This window comes from Malania oleifera, chromosome 12 (assembly GCF_029873635.1).
Source record: "Malania oleifera isolate guangnan ecotype guangnan chromosome 12, ASM2987363v1, whole genome shotgun sequence".
Taxonomy (NCBI): Eukaryota; Viridiplantae; Streptophyta; class Magnoliopsida; order Santalales; family Ximeniaceae; genus Malania; species Malania oleifera.
In genome coordinates, this window is record NC_080428.1 from 6,156,706 (window position 1) to 6,175,296 (window position 18,591).

General features: G+C 34.3%; 1 protein-coding gene and 1 non-coding gene across 4 annotated transcripts in view; both read left to right on the plus strand.

Annotated features, from left to right (window-relative positions):
* The window catches only part of LOC131143791 (protein Iojap, chloroplastic), a 62,376-nt gene extending 45,309 nt beyond the window's left edge, over positions 1–17,067 (plus strand). The window contains exon 5 of one of the 3 annotated variants that reach the window (XM_058092129.1): positions 16,865–17,067. In XM_058092129.1, coding sequence (XP_057948112.1) covers positions 16,865–16,986 — 122 coding nt within the window. In that variant the 3' untranslated portion in view covers positions 16,987–17,067. Of the gene's footprint in view, positions 1–14,374; positions 15,300–16,864 lie in introns of those variants that run through there. The other 2 variants (XM_058092130.1, XM_058092131.1) reach the window with 2 other exon arrangements.
* On the plus strand, positions 4,250–4,368 carry LOC131145241 (5S ribosomal RNA). Its single transcript, XR_009134029.1, has one exon. It is a non-coding gene; the product is annotated as a 5S ribosomal RNA (ribosomal RNA).
* Positions 17,068–18,591: the final 1,524 nt, after the last annotated feature.

Consider the following 18,591-nt stretch of genomic DNA (forward strand, 5'->3'; position numbering starts at 1 on the left):
AAGTCTCAAGGTTGGAACCACAGTATTCCTCCGCCATAAGTGAGGGATTTCTAATAAAGATAGGAGGTGCCGCCCTCTTTTTCCAAAAAAAAGAAACCCCTTGTATTATTTGCCCCTTTTTAAGATTCCTGTGAGAGCGGCTTGGAGTTTAGAGAAATTAATGAGGGATTGCCAAGGTTGTTAGAATCGGGATTCTAAGTGGGATCGTTCGAGTTATCTGCAGGATTGAATCGTAGAATCAGATCGATAATCGTGAGATTCTGCTTTCAATGTAAAATAAATATTAAAAAATTATATGTGGAACTTTATGACAAGTCTTAAGACTAAAAACTTCGTTAGTAACTTAGTAAGTATAAGACGTTAAAAATACAATAAAAATTTTATACTTTAGAAAGAAGAAAAAGAAGAAGAGCAAGAAAAGGGGAAGAAGGAGGAGAAAAACAGTGCTCAGTATTGAGTCTTTTCAAGAAGCAAAAAAATGTTTCAAAGCATACCTCTACAGCTCTGTTGGGCTTGCTGGCTTGGTTCTTTTCTTAGCTGCTGCTGATCAAACAAGAACTCTGTGTTGAAGAGGACTGACGTGGTCTTGTCTAACACCAAAGAAGGAAGAAAACTGAGGACTGAGGACTGAGGACTGAGTATTTGTCAAACCCCAGGAATTCTGGTTGTTGAACATTAAATAACTGTTGATCAAACAGCAAGACTGCTAGCTGCTGCTGATCAAACACCAGTCACCAGATGGGGGGCTCTCTGGTTATCGAACAGGCGAGAAATTCAGGTGTTGGGTTGCTGAATTTCAATGAGTAGAGGACTGAGGTGTCGAACTCCAGGGAAGTCTGGTGCAGATTCCACTGAATCTGTTCATCGATGGGATGCTGGGAGCCATTTTTCCCCAGTTCTAGAAGACTTTGGACCAAACATAAACCTTTTGAGGCCTTTGGGCAAATAAAAACATGTATTGGGCCTATTGAAGCCCAAAAAGGGGAAAAAAATCCCAATCCAGGTAATAGAGTAGGATCTGTAATTCTGTATGATTCTACTTACGATTCTGTGATTCTGATTCTATGATTCTACCGATTCTTTTATGATTCTACCACGATTCTACTTGATTCCGATTTTTGTTGCAACTTGGATCATTTTGGATGAATTTGGATAGTAGAATCGTATGATCCTATGATCCAAATCGCGGTTTTAATAACCATGGGGATTACCTGTGGTCAAGAGTATGTGAGCTGGATGGAGACCATCTTGTAGGTTGGGTTGTTGTGAATAGCTTCAAAAGGGAGGGTGGTTTGGGCCTAGGCAGTTTGGTGTCCAAAAACATTTCCTTGATGGGAAAGCAGTTATAGCACTTTCCTTAAAAACCAAACTCTCATTAGCATAGGGTAATTGACAGTAGATTTATCACCCTTTTTTTCGTACTGTCTGATATAGTTTTGGTAATGGGGAGAGAATATACCTTTGGGAGGATCACTGGATTGGGGAAGGCTCCTTTGCCTCTTATGCTTCCTCCTCTTTTTCACTTATCTTGCTCCATAACACCCATATTTCTGCCTTCCTCTTCACTCATGAGGGTGGCACTCATGGGTTTTGCATTTCTAGGGAACCTTAATGAGAGGAGACCAACAAGCTTGCCCCCTTAATCAACATGCTTCATCGTTTTTGGCCCCAATTGGGGAGTGATAGAACAGTTTGAGCTTTTGATTATTTTGGGAAATTTTCATGCAAATCTTTCTTTTCTCATTTGACTCATGATCTCAAAGCTACTCTATTTTCCCATCACTTCTTCCTTTTGAAACGAAGACTTAGCAAGTCCTTATGGTCTGATGTGCATGTCATTTGCTTTAAGGATGGGGTGAATTGTTCGCAAATTTTTCTTAACATTGTCGTTCTGTCACTTTGGAGTAAGTTGTTTGGTATTCTTGGAGGGAGTTGGGGTTGTCCTTTCTCTTTCGAGGCTTTTTAAGTTATGTTGTTCGGGGGATTTGGAGAGGGTAAGGAGAGAAAGGCTTTGTGGCAATGCTTGTTTATGGCCTTTTTTGGTTTATGTTTGGATGGAGAGGAATGCCAGAATTTTTTAGAGCACCACTACTTTCAATTTGCTTTGGAGTTGAGTGTTGTTTCTTATGTTGATGCGGGTTTTGAAAAGGATTTGTTTCAGCATTTTATGGCCCAATAGATTTAAAGCAGGATTGGAATGCTTTGAGCCAGCAGAGCTATTCTGTGTTTAGTTGTATTTTTTTTCCTGTATTGTTTTTATTTATTTATTTATTTTTTTGTGTTTATGGAGGATATGTTATTCTTTTTGTTTTCTTTTTCTTCCTTTCATGGTTCTATTGGTTTCCTTCTCTAATAAATTTTTTTGTCAAGGAATCTGCTCTCTCAATTACTTGGGGAAGACTTTATGTGGGCAGGAATCCATGTAGTGGTATTTTGAGGTTGTTAAAAGGTTATAAGGTTGTCGTAGGGAGCAAACATGTTGATAACAATCTATATTGACTATTTGGTTGTAAAGTTGTGGTTAGTGCAATCGTTGCTTCATTGAATATCAATACACTTAGACACTATGCTCTAGCATATACATCTAAGACATAAGTGGGGAATGATGGAATTCCACCTAGGAAACTGTTCGAAGGGTTGGAGCCATCATTTGCAGGCCTGCGTGCTAGGTACACAATGTGGGGTGAAACTCAAATCATCCTCCTAGAAGTGTAAATGTATTCTAGACTATGTTGGGGTACATGTTTGGGTGCTGTGACAGTACCATCAAGGAATGATGCTTAGTACTTTGTTAGCTTCATCTATGGTCACTCCATAATGCTTTAGGGATACTTTGAAAAGAAAGAAGAGTTCTCCAAAAATCAAGCAACAGGAAGCAGAAATAAATAGGAAAGTCAGGAAAGTTGAAGTGTCTTAGGTTAGGTAACGGACATATCTACAGCAGTTATTAGGGGTTTTACACTTCATAAGACACTATGACAGAAAAGGTGGTTGAAAGAATGAATAGAACCTTGCTTCAGAGGCTAGGAATATAGGATTACATGCAGAATTTTCCTAGAGTTTTTTGACAGGTACAATTAGCATGACTTGCTACATTGTCTATCAATCACCTTATATGAGGTTGGAGGTAGGTGGCTGAGGAAGTTTGGACAAGTTAGGAGGTAGACTACTCTACATCAACTGCCTAGCATATGCTCACATACCTTGTGAGCCTTGATCCAAGCTAAGCTTAAAAATGAGGAGATGCGTTTTTCATTGGCTATGAAAAAGGGGTTTAAGGGGTTCAACTATATGGCGGTGATTGGAAGAGATGATGCATTTGATGACTCATCATACAGAGAGGATGAATGAGGCACTAAGGTTGATAGAATAGGATTAGAGTACACCCGGAGTTTGGTAGACTGCATGAACAAAAACCAAATTCGCCTACAATAGTAATAAGATGAGCACAATGTAGCTACAAGAAGACCTAGTTGTATTGCCAAGCATCACAAATATATGGTTGAGGATATGATCTCTTTTGCCGTGGTAACAAGTAGTAGAGATCCAAATTCCTTTCATACTTTGATTTTAGATCTAGAGAAAAATAGGTGGATAGTATAAGAGGGAGGAGCGCAGTGGGGTGTAAATGGGTAGGGGAAAAAAAAGATGTTCCAGAAAGGGAAGGTGAAGGGTTCAAGGCTAGACTAATGGCTAAGTGGTACTATTAGAGGAACGGCATGAACTGAGATCACGTGTTCTCTCCAAAGCATACCTACATTCTAGCATTAATATAGCTTAGTTTGATATTGACTTGGAGAAGCTATTCCTTCTTGGTGACTTAGAGGAGTAGATTTATATATAGTAGTTTGAAGGTTTCAAGGAGTTCAACAAGAACTATGTTGTAGGTTGATGAAATATTTGTGTGGTTTGGAGCAGTTATGTACAAACATTATTTTGCTAGGTAGGTGTTGAGCATTAGATATATCTACCTTCACAATATGTTTTTTATTTATTTTAGAGTTCGATTCATTTTTTCAATTATTATGTGGATGATATATTGATTGTTGCAAATAATAGGAATGGTGTTAATTACTTAAAATGTCTATTGAGTAAGGATGAAACGAAGGATATTGGCGATATGAGGAAGATCCTTTGAATGGAAATTAAATGGGACAATAAAGAAAGCTCTAAATCTCGAAAATGATCTACATATAAAAGTTGTTGGACAAGTTCTGCAAGAGTGACCCTAAGCTGAAGTTTACTCTATGGGTGCGATCACACCAGCACTAATGCACTGAATCCCATCAGAACTCTGCAGTTAAGCGTGCTAGGGCTAGAGTAGTACTAGGATGAGTGACCTCTTGGGAAGTCCTCGTGTTGCACCCTTCTGTGAAGGGAAGCTTAGGTGCAACGGTAAGGTTGTCGTTGTGTGACTTGGAGGTCACAGGGTTTGAGGCGTGGATTTGGAAACAGCCTCTTGCAAAAATGCAAGGTAAGGTTGCGTACTATAGACTCATTGTGGTGCGTCCTTTCCCTGGACCCCACATACGCGGGAGCTTTGTGCACCGGGCTGCCCTTTAATCAGCAAATCATTTTAGATTGTCTTCAACACACTATCCACAATGAGAGAATGGGTGTCTGTTGACCGTAAGGAATGATTTGATGATAGCAAAACTTCTTGTTGTGTTTGTGTTGAATTTCATGTGTTGATTTAAATAATTAATGCTTGATGTCTAAGGGATGAGATGTCTCATTCTGGCAAGAAAGATCTTACGGCTAAATACATTGGAGCTTGAGACATCTTGTTGCTAAACTGCAGTCAAGATGCTCTCACAATTTGAACTTTATTTTACTTTAAATTTTAACTAATTTCGAAATAATGAACTTAAAATGAAGTACAATGCCCAGCTGAGAAACAAGAAGAAAAGTTACAATTGATTACAATAGAGCTGCCCTTGAATCCCTTTTGCAAGTTGGGTAGTGATAACCCTCAAAATCCTAATGAATGAATCCAAAAAGAGGCAGAAACGCAACTTGTACAAAAGGTCCTCAACAAAGGAGAGGTTGTGTGATCCTTGAATGTTCTCAATTCCCTCTCAGTCAAAAAGGTTTACAAGGTAGCAAAAACCGGGCAGGTCCATTAAGCTGTTCCCTTTTTGGTTTTTCACCAAGATCCCAATCTCACTTGCATGAAATTCTCACATCCTGAGGAGCCGCCAAAGATTCACCAAAACAAGAAAAAAGAACACTCCAAAGATATTTTTCCACCTGAATGAAAGAAAATGTATGTGTTGGTTTCATTTGACTGATGTCACATGGAGCACATATAAGGAGTGAGAGCCTTATGGGGTCTTTGGCACCATAGCAAGTCATTTGTACTAAGCCTATTGTGAGATAGTCCAAATGAACATTTGAATCTTAGAGGGAACCCTAGCATTCAAAATGAAAAAATGAATATTACATAATTGCTAAATTAATTTCCTTGATCTTGAATTGTTTGAATGAGGATAAATAGAGATAACTTTGAAAAATATAAGGAGACAAGAAAAGATGCAAAAATGGCCGTTAGTGAAGCTAAATATAGATCATTCAATAGTTTGTATGATAGATTAGGTACAAAAGAAGGGGAAAGAGATATATTTAAACTTGCTAAAGCTAGAGAAAGGAAGAGCAAGGACTTAGGAAATGTAAAATGCATAAAAAGTGAGGATGATATTGTCTTGGTTAAGGACGAAGATATTAAAGAAAGATGGCGAAGTTACTTTAGTAAGTTGTTTAACGAGAACCAAATAGAAGGCTTAAACTTATAGTTGTCAAATGAGGAAAAGACTAAAAATATAAGATTTATTCGCAAAATTAGAGTTAATGGAGTTAAGTTTGCACTAAAAAAGATGAAAAATGGGAAAGCTATGGGATCAGATAACATCCCAATTGAAGTTTGGAAATGCTTGGGTGATAACGGAATTATATGGTTAACTAATTTATTTAATACAATTATAAAAACTAAGAAAATGCCAGATGAATAGGGGAAAAACACTTTAATACCTATATATAAAAATAAAGGAGATATTCAAAATTGTAATAACTATCATGGAATTAAATTTATGAGTCATACGATGAAACTATGGGAAAGAGTTGTTGAACAAAGATTAATGTTAGAAACGAAGATCTCAGAAAATCAATTTGGTTTTATGCCTAGGAGATCTACCATAGAAGCTATTTATCTTTTAAGAAGATTAATGGAAAAGTTTAGGGAAAAGAAGAGGGACTTGCATATGATATTTATTGACCTTGAGAAAGGTTATGATAGGATACCTAGGGAAGTTCTATGGTGGGTTTTTTGAAAAAAAGGGTATATGTTGTAGGTATACCGATGTCATTAAGGATATGTACGATGGAGTAATGACTAGTGTAAGGACTATAGATGGAGAAACTAGAGAATTTCCAATTACCAGTGGTGTACATCAAGGATCTGCTTTGAGTCCTTATCTTTTTGCTTTAGTGATGGACCAATTGACTAAGAGTATTCAAAAGGAGTTTCCATGGTGTATGTTGTTTGCAGATGATATTGTATTAATTGACGAAACTAGGGATGGAGTAGAGGCTGAGTTAGAATTATGAAGAGAAGCTTTGGAATTTAGAGGCTTTAGAATAAGTAGAAATAAAACAGAATATATGAAATGTAATTTTAGTAATGATAGGAGGAATATTGGAGACAAAAGTTAAACTTGATGATGAAGAAATAAATAGCACTTGTAGATTTCGATACCTTGAATCTATTATGCAAGCTGAAGGAGAAATTGAAAATGATGTAATGCATAGAGTTAAAGCAGGTTGGGTAAAATAGAGAAGTGCTTCAAGTGTGCTATGTGATCATAGAATACCCTTAAAATTGAAAGGGAAGTTTTATAGGACAGCTATAAGACTAGCTATGCTATATGGATTGGAATATTGGGCGACGAAGAAACATAATATCCAAAAAGTAAAAGTTGCCGAGATGAGGATGCTTAGATGGATGAGTGGTATAACATTGAAAGATAAATTAAGGAATGAACATATTCGTGGTAAGTTAGATGTAGCTCCTATAGAAGATAAGATAAGGAAGGGACAACTCAGATGGTATGGACACTTGCAACGTAGGCCTTATAGTGCAGCTATGAGGAAGAGTGACTTAGTTACTGTGGGGGGCAGTAGAAGGGGTAGGGGTAGACCTAAAATAACTTGGGAGGAGATAGTGAGTAAGGATTTAATATCCTTGAATCTATCAAAAGAAATGGTCCATAGTTGCATAACTTGGCGGAAAAGGATTCATATAGCCGACCCCACTTAGTGGGACTAAGGCTTGGTTTTGTTTTGTTTTTTTTGTTTTTTTTAACTATCTCATTTCTTGTGCTTATTTTCTTATAATTGCGGCAATTATTTTGGAAACTAAATTGATAAGAATTGGTTATTCTTTTAAAATTTGGAGCTATATATATATTGTGAAGGTAAAGTAACTTTATTCTTGCAAAACCATCCGTAGCTTTCATTTTTTGAGGGAACATGATTCCACTTTTAAGGAATCTAAATATTCATCTCTGGAAACAATTCAAATTTATATTTTGTGCAGAGTTTATATTTGTAATTTTTGTACTAAGAAGCTTTGAAATAGTAGAGTTTATTTTTTTGAAATGTGATTTTTTTGAGAAGTTCTCTTTGAATAGTTTGTTGTGTATTGTGTTACTAAAGCAAAGTGCTAAAGATAAGCACAAAATTCCTCCATAAACTATTAGTTTTGTTTAGGAGCAACTCATCATTGAAGTATGGAAGAACCGACCATAAACCACATGGTTCTCAAATTGCGTCCTATAATTCACAATTCATTAAGGAGTCATGTTCGAGCCACCAGCAATAAAATCTAATTGGGAACCCAACGATTTAAAAACCTCAAAACCCTTTTTTCAAGGCATCTAGAATTAAAATAAGAAGAAAAAATCATCAACTTTTTTCACATTTTTTGAATTTTTTGTAGAAATTCAATGGGTTGTTTGGAATCACTAAAAAATTAGGGAAACAAAACTAGAACTAAAATCAAGGACCTGAAACAAAAAAAATAAAACTAAAACTTAGCAACTTAAATTTCCAATATTAAAATGAATAAAAAACTTAATTGATCTCATGCTCGTTTTTGTCACTAAATCAAATAACAATTTAAAATATTATTGAAATAATAAAAATGAAAAAAATACAATTTTTAAAATATTATAACCAAAATAGAAATTAATTAATTTATTATATTCAGGGTCCATTTTGTCTCATTGTTAAAAGTTATGAAAATGAAAACCAAAATTAAAAACCATAAACTAAAAACCAAAAATTTGTTTGGTTAATATTTCTAAAACTAAAACAAATTTAAAACTTGATTTGATTGAACAAATGCTCATTTTTTACCTTGAATCAAATAACAACTAAAAAGATATGATTTATACTAAAAATAAATAATACCTATAAAAATATTATAATAAAAATAGAAATTATTATAATTATTTTACTTAATTATTTTATTTCAAAATAAACTTTTTAGTGCTATAAGAACAATCTTATCATACTTGACAATTAAAAATTAATAAAAATGTTTTTTAAATAATTTATTATCTTTTTAAAAATATAAAATGTATCGATATTTTTTTTAATTATAATTTAAATTCATATTGTCATTTTATTTTAATTAAAAACCATGAATAAAATGAATGCTTTAATCCAAAAAAAAAAAAAAAATTCTAGATATTAAACTATTCTAGCAGTAGGTTTAAAACAACTGAAATCAAAATTATAATATTTGATTTTCAATTTTTTAGAAAACAGCTAAAGGCCAATAGTGCTTAAAACAAACATGTTGTCATAATCCGTTTCCTTACTCATAGAAATGAAAATAGAAGATAGAAGTGATATGAAACATACCCTTAATTATAACTCACATTTTAGTGCTCCAATCCTATTGTGCATGACAATTGACAAATGGTAAAAATGTTTCTTTTTTTGAATGAATTTATTTTTTTCCAAAATTTTAGAAATTTTATACATATTTTATTTTAATTATATTGTGAATTCACATGTTCATTTTATTTTAATTCTAATCCAGAAATGTCAATTTTGAATATTCATGTAGCAATAGGTTGCCAACAAGGTCTTAAATATCAGCTTGAACTAAAATTTTGAAGCTTCAATTGTCTTGAAATTTCAATTTCGATGCCATTTCAATTTTGGTTTCAAAAAATGATGGAAATTAGTAGTAAAGCATGAAATTCTTTTATAAAATGGTTAGTAGACATGATAATGCGAGTTCTAGAACTTGTATATTATAAGCTAAATACATCAATGACAAGTATGTTGTGTATGAGGTGTTGTAGTTGTAATGTAATATTTGTATTGAGTATATTCAATTTACATAAATGAAATTCCTAAATCAGTTAAGTGTTATTTATTATAGAAACAAAGATGATTTTGACATAAATTGTTAAACAAAATATTGTTGCTAATATCTAAGTTTAATTTTAATATAATTCAAAAGCCCTTGTAATAATGTTTGTTTTCAACCAAAAAAAAAAAAAGATATATTAAGAGAGAAATTTCACTTGGCATTAAATCTCACATTTGAATTCCATGAAAATTTTATTCCATAGTTAGAATGTCGACAAGCTTTGCTAAAATTTTGAGATTTTGATAAATTTGGACGATCTGTTGAAACTTCCATGGAAATTGACTATAATTTCGATGTTGAGGGTGATGGAAAGCAGAAAGTTTGACAACATTTTGACAGCTTCATGGACTTTTTAAGATTGTGATTTCCACAACAATCGAAAATTGTAAAATCTAATTTTCAGTTATTTCAAAAATTTCTTGTATGAACAAAAAACTAGCAACGTAAACAAACACATTATCACAATCTTTTCTCACAAGAATAAACCTAGGAAACAAAAAATTAAAACGATATCAAACAGCGCCCAAGTTTATGAATTCTAAAAAGTTTAAAAATCCAGTGAAGTGTTCATTTGTTTGATTCTCCTCAAGAATAGGTTTTTCTTATCAGCAAAGAAAGTTAATAATGGGCATCATGGGGATGCCACCCAAATACAATGGAAGTATAACAAAATAAGTACAATGAACAACCCCTCACTGTAAAGTGTCAAGAATTCAAGCTTACATGAATATCCTTCACAAGCAGCCGACTATGCGAATTAGAAACCATAGTTATCCAACAATCCTTGACAACATGAAGGGACAAAGCCGATCCTTCAAAAGCTCTTCTCTTTTTTGCTTCCACACTGACTAAGAAGTGGCAAGCGGGATGAAGGCAAGAGCTTTCCTTCTTTCCTTGCTGGAGTGAATACCTTCCCATGCCCAACCTCACTGTCCACAGATTTGGCAGTGACACACATCTGCCTCAGGTTCTCCTCAAGAATAGTTTGTATAGAAGCTTTAGAAGTTCTGGGTATAAAATTTTGTGATGTTTTATTTTTCTGTTGTTTGAATTTTTTAACCTTTTTTTTTCCTTTCTGAAAATTTAAAATTTAAAATTTTACATCAAGGGAACAATGGCTGGAAATTATGCTGGACAAGAAAAACCAACATTCCCAAAGAAACCTAATGCATGTACCTGGAATAAAGTAGACAACATCTAAAGAAAATCAATAGGCAAAATATGATTTTGAAAAATTCGAGCATTTCTTTCCAGCTAGAGACCCCACAGATAGACAAAGATGTACGCCACCATAATGCCTCCTCATCCTTGTGCCTTCCAAACTGTTTAAAAGCAGCTAATAAGCAACCTCCACAGGGGTAGGGCACAGCCAACACTCTACGAAGAGATCGAAAAGGTTGTTTCACAAACTCCACGCCTCAGTCTCACTGGGAGTGGAACACATCACATGCGTCATGAGACAAAGTTTTACATAGCCTTTTATGTGTAACAAATTGTTGGTGTTGACTCTATTAAGAATGGTCATCCAGATGAAAGTTTAGCATTCCATAAATGATTAGCAAGAGGAATATAGTGCAAATGAGACAAATGAGTATAAAAAGAACTGTAAGAGGAAACACCAGAAGCATCCAAAGTCCAACAACAAAAGAAAAGAGTGCTTCCCTATCATTAAGCTCTCTATGGATTATCCTCAAGAAACATGGTCATTAATCACACTCAAAAAAAGAAGAAATAGGTGCATTATGATATATAGAGAGATGAAACAATTATAGAATGACAATTGAAAAGCATTGCTCTGCTAAACAAATATCCTGACAAAAAATGAACCTGACAATCATATCTCACTTTAAATTTAGTATCATGGGCTTTCATGAGTCACTTGTACTCTTGTATTATCATCTCACCTTTTTGCTTGTAGGAAAAATTTTCTATTGATTACTTTTTGCCAAAAAGACTTGATCACCAAGGGAAACACCATAACCATTTACTCAACAGAGCAATGCCCTTGAATACTAGGGTACCAAGACCCAAGCCCCCCCAGCTCTTAGACCTCTTAAAAACTTCCTAGCTCTCAAGATGATATATCCTCTTCTCCACTCCTGACAAAAGAAAATCCCTCGTTACCCTCTTAAATTTATCAACAGCACAAACCATCATCTTAAAGAAAGAAAATAAAGTGGAATTGACAAAAGGTGAGCTTGGATCAAAGTAAGCCAGCCTCCCAAGGAAAACAGTGCACCCTTCCACCTATCAATACTTTTAGAAACCTTAGCAACCTTATGATCTCAAAATCTAGTTGATCGAGGATTAGCAACTAAAGGAACTACCAAATAAGTCAAAAGCCATTCTAACACCTTGCAACCCACAAGCCTAGCAAGACAGGAAGTAATCTTCGGACTCAAATTGAGAGCCACTAAGCCAGACTTGCCCAAAAACTAACCTTAACCCCCGAGACCAACTCAAAAACCTATAGAGTAGTAAGAAAATTAAAAGAGGAGGGCCTACCATCAGTCAAATTAGTATAGTAACATCCAAAAACTGGCTAACTGCAAGTGTGACACAACCACTGCATCCTGGTTCACTGCCATAACCTTAGCAAAAATCTGTACCAATTTTCCCTCTCAATCATCTTGCTGAAAGCATTTGTGACTAAAATAGGAAGTCGATAAAGGATCCCCTTGTCTGAGCCAATAACCCGAAGAAGTGGAAACCAATTCTTTTGTTCTCCATTAATATTCATAAAAAAAAGTAGTAGAAAGACGACCCCTAATCTACCTCTCTATTTTGCACCAAAACCCTTCCTAACTAAACTCTGAGAAGCCCCTACTCCGCATATCATAAGCATTTCAAAATCTAATTTGAAAAGTCCTTCTTCTCACTCAGCTTCCTCAACAACCTCATTAGCCACAAGTTCTGGATCTAAAAATTTGTCTCCCTCCAAGAGCAAACTGGGAATAAGATACATTATCCCCGACCACTTCTCTAAGCCCATTATCAAGGACTACCGCAATAATCTAATACATTCATTACCAAACTAACAAGATGAAGTCATTAACACTAATTGAATGATCCTTCTTAAGAACCAGAGTAATGCAAGTGGAATATACATCCTTAGGAATTGCTCCACAAGCATAGAATTCTTGAAAACACTTCCATTATGTTCGTACTAACCACATTGATGGGAACGTCAAGAGGTCGCATATGAGCAAGATTAAGGCATTTGGAGATCTTTGTGTTTACCATATGTGCAGGCATAATTTAGGATAATTTAATTTGATTATGTAATTTTCAGCATTTACAGATTTGCAATTATGTTACTTTAATTTGGGAAAAATGATTGGGAGTATCATGTTTGAGCAAGGCATTTGGACTTTGGATATGTTCATGTTTATCATATTTGTCAGCATAATTGAGGATTTTTTTTTATTTATGTAATTTTCAGAATTTAGGAATTTATTAATATTTCTTAAATTATGTTTCCTTATTTAGCATTAGGAGAAAACATATATCAATGCTTGATGTGTAACTGTAAGGGACAGATCTGAATATTACGATTTAAGCCACAACTTCAATCTTGCTTTGATTTTCCCTTTTTATTTTTCCTGTTTATTTTATGTTACCTTATTTTGGTTCTCTTAATTTCTATCATTTTCTTTCAAATTCTCTGTTGCCAATTGGTCCTGCTTCATGCATCCCAGGAGTGCGGAAAGACAGCAAAATCAAACCCATGCAGGCCTAGTGGCTCTCTCTATCCATGGTTTTATGCCAAACACTGGCCTCTTAGCTTCCTCCTCTCCAAAAGGCCTCTCCAACCACCCTAGCTGAACACCGGAGATAGGGGACCAATCCAATTCTTCAATCATAGGCCAATTTGAAAACCTCCTCTTAATGCTGCTTCCCATAAAAAGAAACTCCTCCACAATGATCACAAACAACCACCCCTCCACCAGTTTCCAACTCTTCAATCACATTCTTCCTCTACCTACCATCAACCACCCCTCCACCAGCTTCCAACTCTTCAATCACATTCTTCCTCTACCTACCATTGGCTATCTTATTAAAAAAACTTGGGGTCTGCTTGGTATCTTTTCTGCCTTCCATTTTCTGTTTTCATTTATGTACGGTGAATGACAATGCATTCGTTTACATTGTCAATTTTCTAATTTTGTTGTCCATTTTCAGTTGTTTTCAAGAAAACTAAAAACTAAGTCTCATGGTTTTCAATTGTTTCAACTAGTTAGTAAAGTACTTTAAGATGCAAAATTAACTTCTCTGACTTAAATCATTCACTTTATTAACTTCACCCAACTTTTTTTTTTTTCTTTTTTTTAACATGAATTTAAAATATAACTAAAATGAAAATATCCATAAAATTTCTAAAGATTTGAAAAATAAAATCAGTTATAGTTTTACTATTTTCAATTTTCAGATACATTAGAGTTGTTCTTGTAGCCTTAAAAAACTGAGTTTTAAGTAAAATAATTATAATAGTTTTTATTTTTATTATAATATTTTTTAATTTGTATTTTTTTTGTACTTATATTATTTAAATCATATTTTTAATTGTTATATGACCCAAGCACAAAAATGAGCCTTTGCTCAAAAGTTCTATAAATATTAAGCATTGCTAATTCTCGGCTTTCAGTTTTTTATTTTTGGATTTTAGTTTTCACTTCTAGTGTTTGTTTTCATAATTTTTGACAGTAACTAATACTACAGTCCCCCTCCTCTTTGCTTATTTGATGCAAATAGGATATTAGAGAAACTCAAATAACGACTAAGGTTTCAGAATAGTGTTTTAGCAAGCTTTCTTGATTCAAAGACTAATAAATCCATAAAATAATATAGAGATGACTGCTGTGAATTTCAGTTCAGCAAATAAAAAATTCTGGGAACTACGGCAACTTAATTCTCAAATTGTACTTGTTTTAGCACTGTTTCAGAGCGGTAATGGTGGCTTTATGCTAGCTCTCATGCCTTAAGATGCGATGGAGAGACTGATAGGCACCACAAGTCAACTCGTCAAAACCCTAGCCTCAAAATTTTATTGCGTGAGTCCTTTTTGTAATGAATAACTAAAAATTACCATAGGATAATAAGAGTTTGTTCCATGAAAATTTTGTGGCATGAGAGTCCTTTTTTTACAAAGAATTAAATTACCTAGGATAATAAGAGTTTGTTGAGGATTGACTTCCTTTATTATCTCATGGTTATGGAATAAACGAAGTTTGAGCTGCATTTGAAGACTTGTGATATGAAGTTATCTATTTAAGAGTGTTTTCCCAAGAAAACGATTTGCACTTTTACTTATGCATATGGTATAGAAACATAGTTATAAATACATTCTCATCTTTATAGATTTAAACATTTGTCTAGCTGTACATGTGTAGATAACTACATGTAAATATATGCATGCATACAGCAAATGGCACACACATAAGCAACTAAAATAGACATGCTCATGCACTGTGTGCGCATGTGTTGAGATGCATCTACCATAGCTTTACTAGCGTATATGCATGGATCAGATGTAGATGTATGTGGACAGCTTACATAATTGTACATTTACAGAAGGATTTTTCTAATGAGCACCCTGAGGTGACTTGTCAGTGTACTATTTTTAGAAAATGTTTTTGTATTTAATGCAATTGTTGACCTACAATGTGGTCATTTTATCTACTTCGAATGAAGAGTATTTAATAAAGTTGAAGTGTTATAAAGAGCCATTTGAGCACTTATTAGCATGATGCTCAACTTGCACACATTAATATCATTTGAGTATTTGTACAACGATAACAAATATTGTTACTAAATAATTATTGTTTGAATATTTAATTTTACTATTGCTTCCACCGAATGCATGTGCAGAAGTTCTATATCAGCTGTATTTTGTTCTTGGTTATTTTTCTGCCTAAAGGCACAATTCTGCGCATGCCTATTTTATTTCACTTTGTTTTGGGCATGGAATTACTTTGTTAAGTAGCAGTTTTAATGTCACATCAACCACTTTACTGCCAGACACATGTAAAAATGAGCACAAATAGATTTTTATTAGACATTTTTATAAGATAATGAAATATGACATGTGAACATCATGTTATCTGCTAATTAATTTGTATGACTACTGGATGTGGCAGATAATAGTTTCCACGTTAGTAGAACAAGTGAAAATTGGCATGTGAAACCGTTTCCACTGAGTAGATATTTAGATTTGCTCAATTAGATGTGAGCTGTTGCTCAATTAGATGTGAGCTATTGCTCAATTAGATGCGAGCTGTAGCTCAATTAGATGCGAGCTGTAGCTCAATTAGTAGCAGTGAAAGGGCATCTCAATGAATGTCAAATTACTATGCATTTCTCTAAAGTGAGTTTTTGTTCTTTAGGTGGAGTTAGGGATTTGATGTTTCAAAATCTTATGGTCTTCACCCTATGATTTCTAGCTTTATTGTTGTTTTTTATGATGTCCATTCAGGAACTAATTGAGTCATTAGCATAGAAATTACCCTTCTGTATACATGTTTTATCATAATAAAATTTTGATTTCTAATAGTACTTGAGATCGAGAGCAAATGCTTTGGAAAATTGATTTCCATGTTATCTTTTTCCTCTTTGACTCCCACAAAAAATGTGATCACAATGTGTTAAATGAAAAAGTTGAAAGGGTTTAGTATCTATAGGCCATTAAACTATGCATGTTAGGTCAATGTGTTCACTGAACTATTAGATGGCTTAATGTAGCCATTATTGTTTGGCTTGTGTATAAAGCAACATAAATGGGTTGGGACACTTGGGCGTCGCACATGCTCTTGAGCCTTGTGCTACTTGGACAGCATCTGGCTCAGGTATGACATGCCCAGGTGCCCCAGCTCAATTTTAATTTGGACACAAGCTAAACAATAATGGCTAATTGGGTGTATTTTTTAGCCAATTATAAATGCTATGGTCACATTGACCCAACATGCATGGTTCAGTGGCATTCAGGTACTTATCCTGGGTTGAAGAGAAAAGCTTGTAGATGAATGTATTGGGATTGGACATAGTTTTGGCATCCATCTATTGTTTGATTGTGAAAATGGGTCTTAGATGATGAGCGATCCTGAACATCTGATCATAGTTGGGAATCTAATGATATCTTATTCACATGGCCATGATGGTACACCAATAACATAACACCAGTATTTGTTGTGGATAAATTTTTGCATGATTCAAACTTCTATTATTATTATTATTATTATTATTATTATTATTATTATTATTAAGGTTGCTCCAGCAACCATTCAGATTCATTTGACTTATTTTGACCAATGTTTGTCTAGGGAGAAATCCCTCAACTCCCACCATGAGAGAATCCTTGTAGGAAAACATTGTTGGAAAACATTGTTGGTCCAGGTAACCATTTTTTGATTCTTGGCTTTGTTCCAGGTGATGTAGTCATCCACATCTTTCTTCCTGAACATCGAGCTTTGTACAACTTAGAAGAATTCTATGGCAATGCTACTCCTATTAAGCTTCCTTTTGTAAACCAACAACCATTTTGCAGTTGACATATGTTTCTATATTTGTTGGAGGAATTGAAAGTTTGTGATAATTGAAATGAAATTTGCCAACTCTTGAGTGGCAGTTCATCTTCGGCTGTTCAGTTTATTTCCCACTTAAATGCTTGGAAAGATGTTGAAGGTTGTTGACTGAGTTTCTGAGCATGCATCTGCTTGCTGGAGACCACGAATGATATTTTGGAGCAGCTGGCAATGGTACAAGCATTGTTGTAATGCTGCCTTGCGCTTGTGTTTATGCAGAGGCCAAGGTTTCCTGTTAATTATTGTTGGTGCCGATGGAGCATCAGAGCATTTGGGACACTTTTTTTTATACACTCGTGCCAGCGTTGGGATCTGTATTTTGAAAATGAAGCAAATTCCACAACCCCAACTGAAAAAAAAAAAAAGGAGAAAAAGGCCCAAAAGGGCCTTTATATAGGTCCATTTTTTTCCCTTCACATTCTTTTTGAATTAACTACGGCTTTCATATAAAGGAATGGAATGAAATCTGAGGAAATGAAATCAAATTTATTACTTAATTTTATCACTTTCATTCAAAATTTTATTCCATTCTTCAAATTCCGAAAATGCAATTGTGAATATTTCACCTTCAGTGGTTTTGGCCTAGTAGTAAGGGTAACTAACAATGATGGCCTAGATGATTGCCCACGAGTTCAAAATCTCAGGGTTACATTTTTCCGCTTATGATATTCGATGTAGGGGATTTTGGCCTCATCAAGATAGAGACTAATAGAGTTACATAGAAAGGATAGGAAAGCTCGTGGAATGTGTTGTGATTTCTGGGTGCCGCAAATGATAGATTGTACATTAAGTTTTTAGAGGAATGTAATCAAATATGGATCGATCTTAATGGTTCTTTATTATAATGTTCAACTCAATTATCATTGTTTATCAGTTGGAAAATTTGAATCTTAACGAATTTTAATTAGATTAAATGATAGAACATCAGTTGAATTGATGGGTTGGAATGAATTAGTTTTTTATTAATAAATTGAATTTGGATGTTCTATGAATTGATCATAATTTGATTTATTTACAATCTCGTTAATGCAAATTGCTAATTTGCATGTCAAGCAGTTTACAGTTAGGGTTGGTACCAAAATTTCATTTCAAACACAATTTCCACCGCATTGGTTTCGGATAGGGCACAAGTCATCGGACAACTTTTAATCCATATTGCTATTATTTGGAACCAAACCCATCCTAGGATTTGGGAGGTTGGTGAGTTTTTATGAAATATATATATATATATATATATATATATATATATATATATATATGTTGGTGAGTTTTTATGATATATATATATTAGACAAGGCAGATTGAGGTTGGACATTGTGTTTGGTTTGGAAGATGTCTATTTGTAAGAATATCATAAAATATATCATAATTTAGGAGAAGAAATATACATATGCATAGATAGACAGACACACACACACACATGATACTTGGAAACCTACCTTTTGAAGGATTCTTTGAGATGTAACTTCTCTCCTTTCTTTTGCACCGCTATGATCATTTGACTAGTTCGCATGGAAGAATTATTTGTGGGTTGTTTCCTAGGTGTTTCTTAGGTGCACCCGTCGTTTTCAC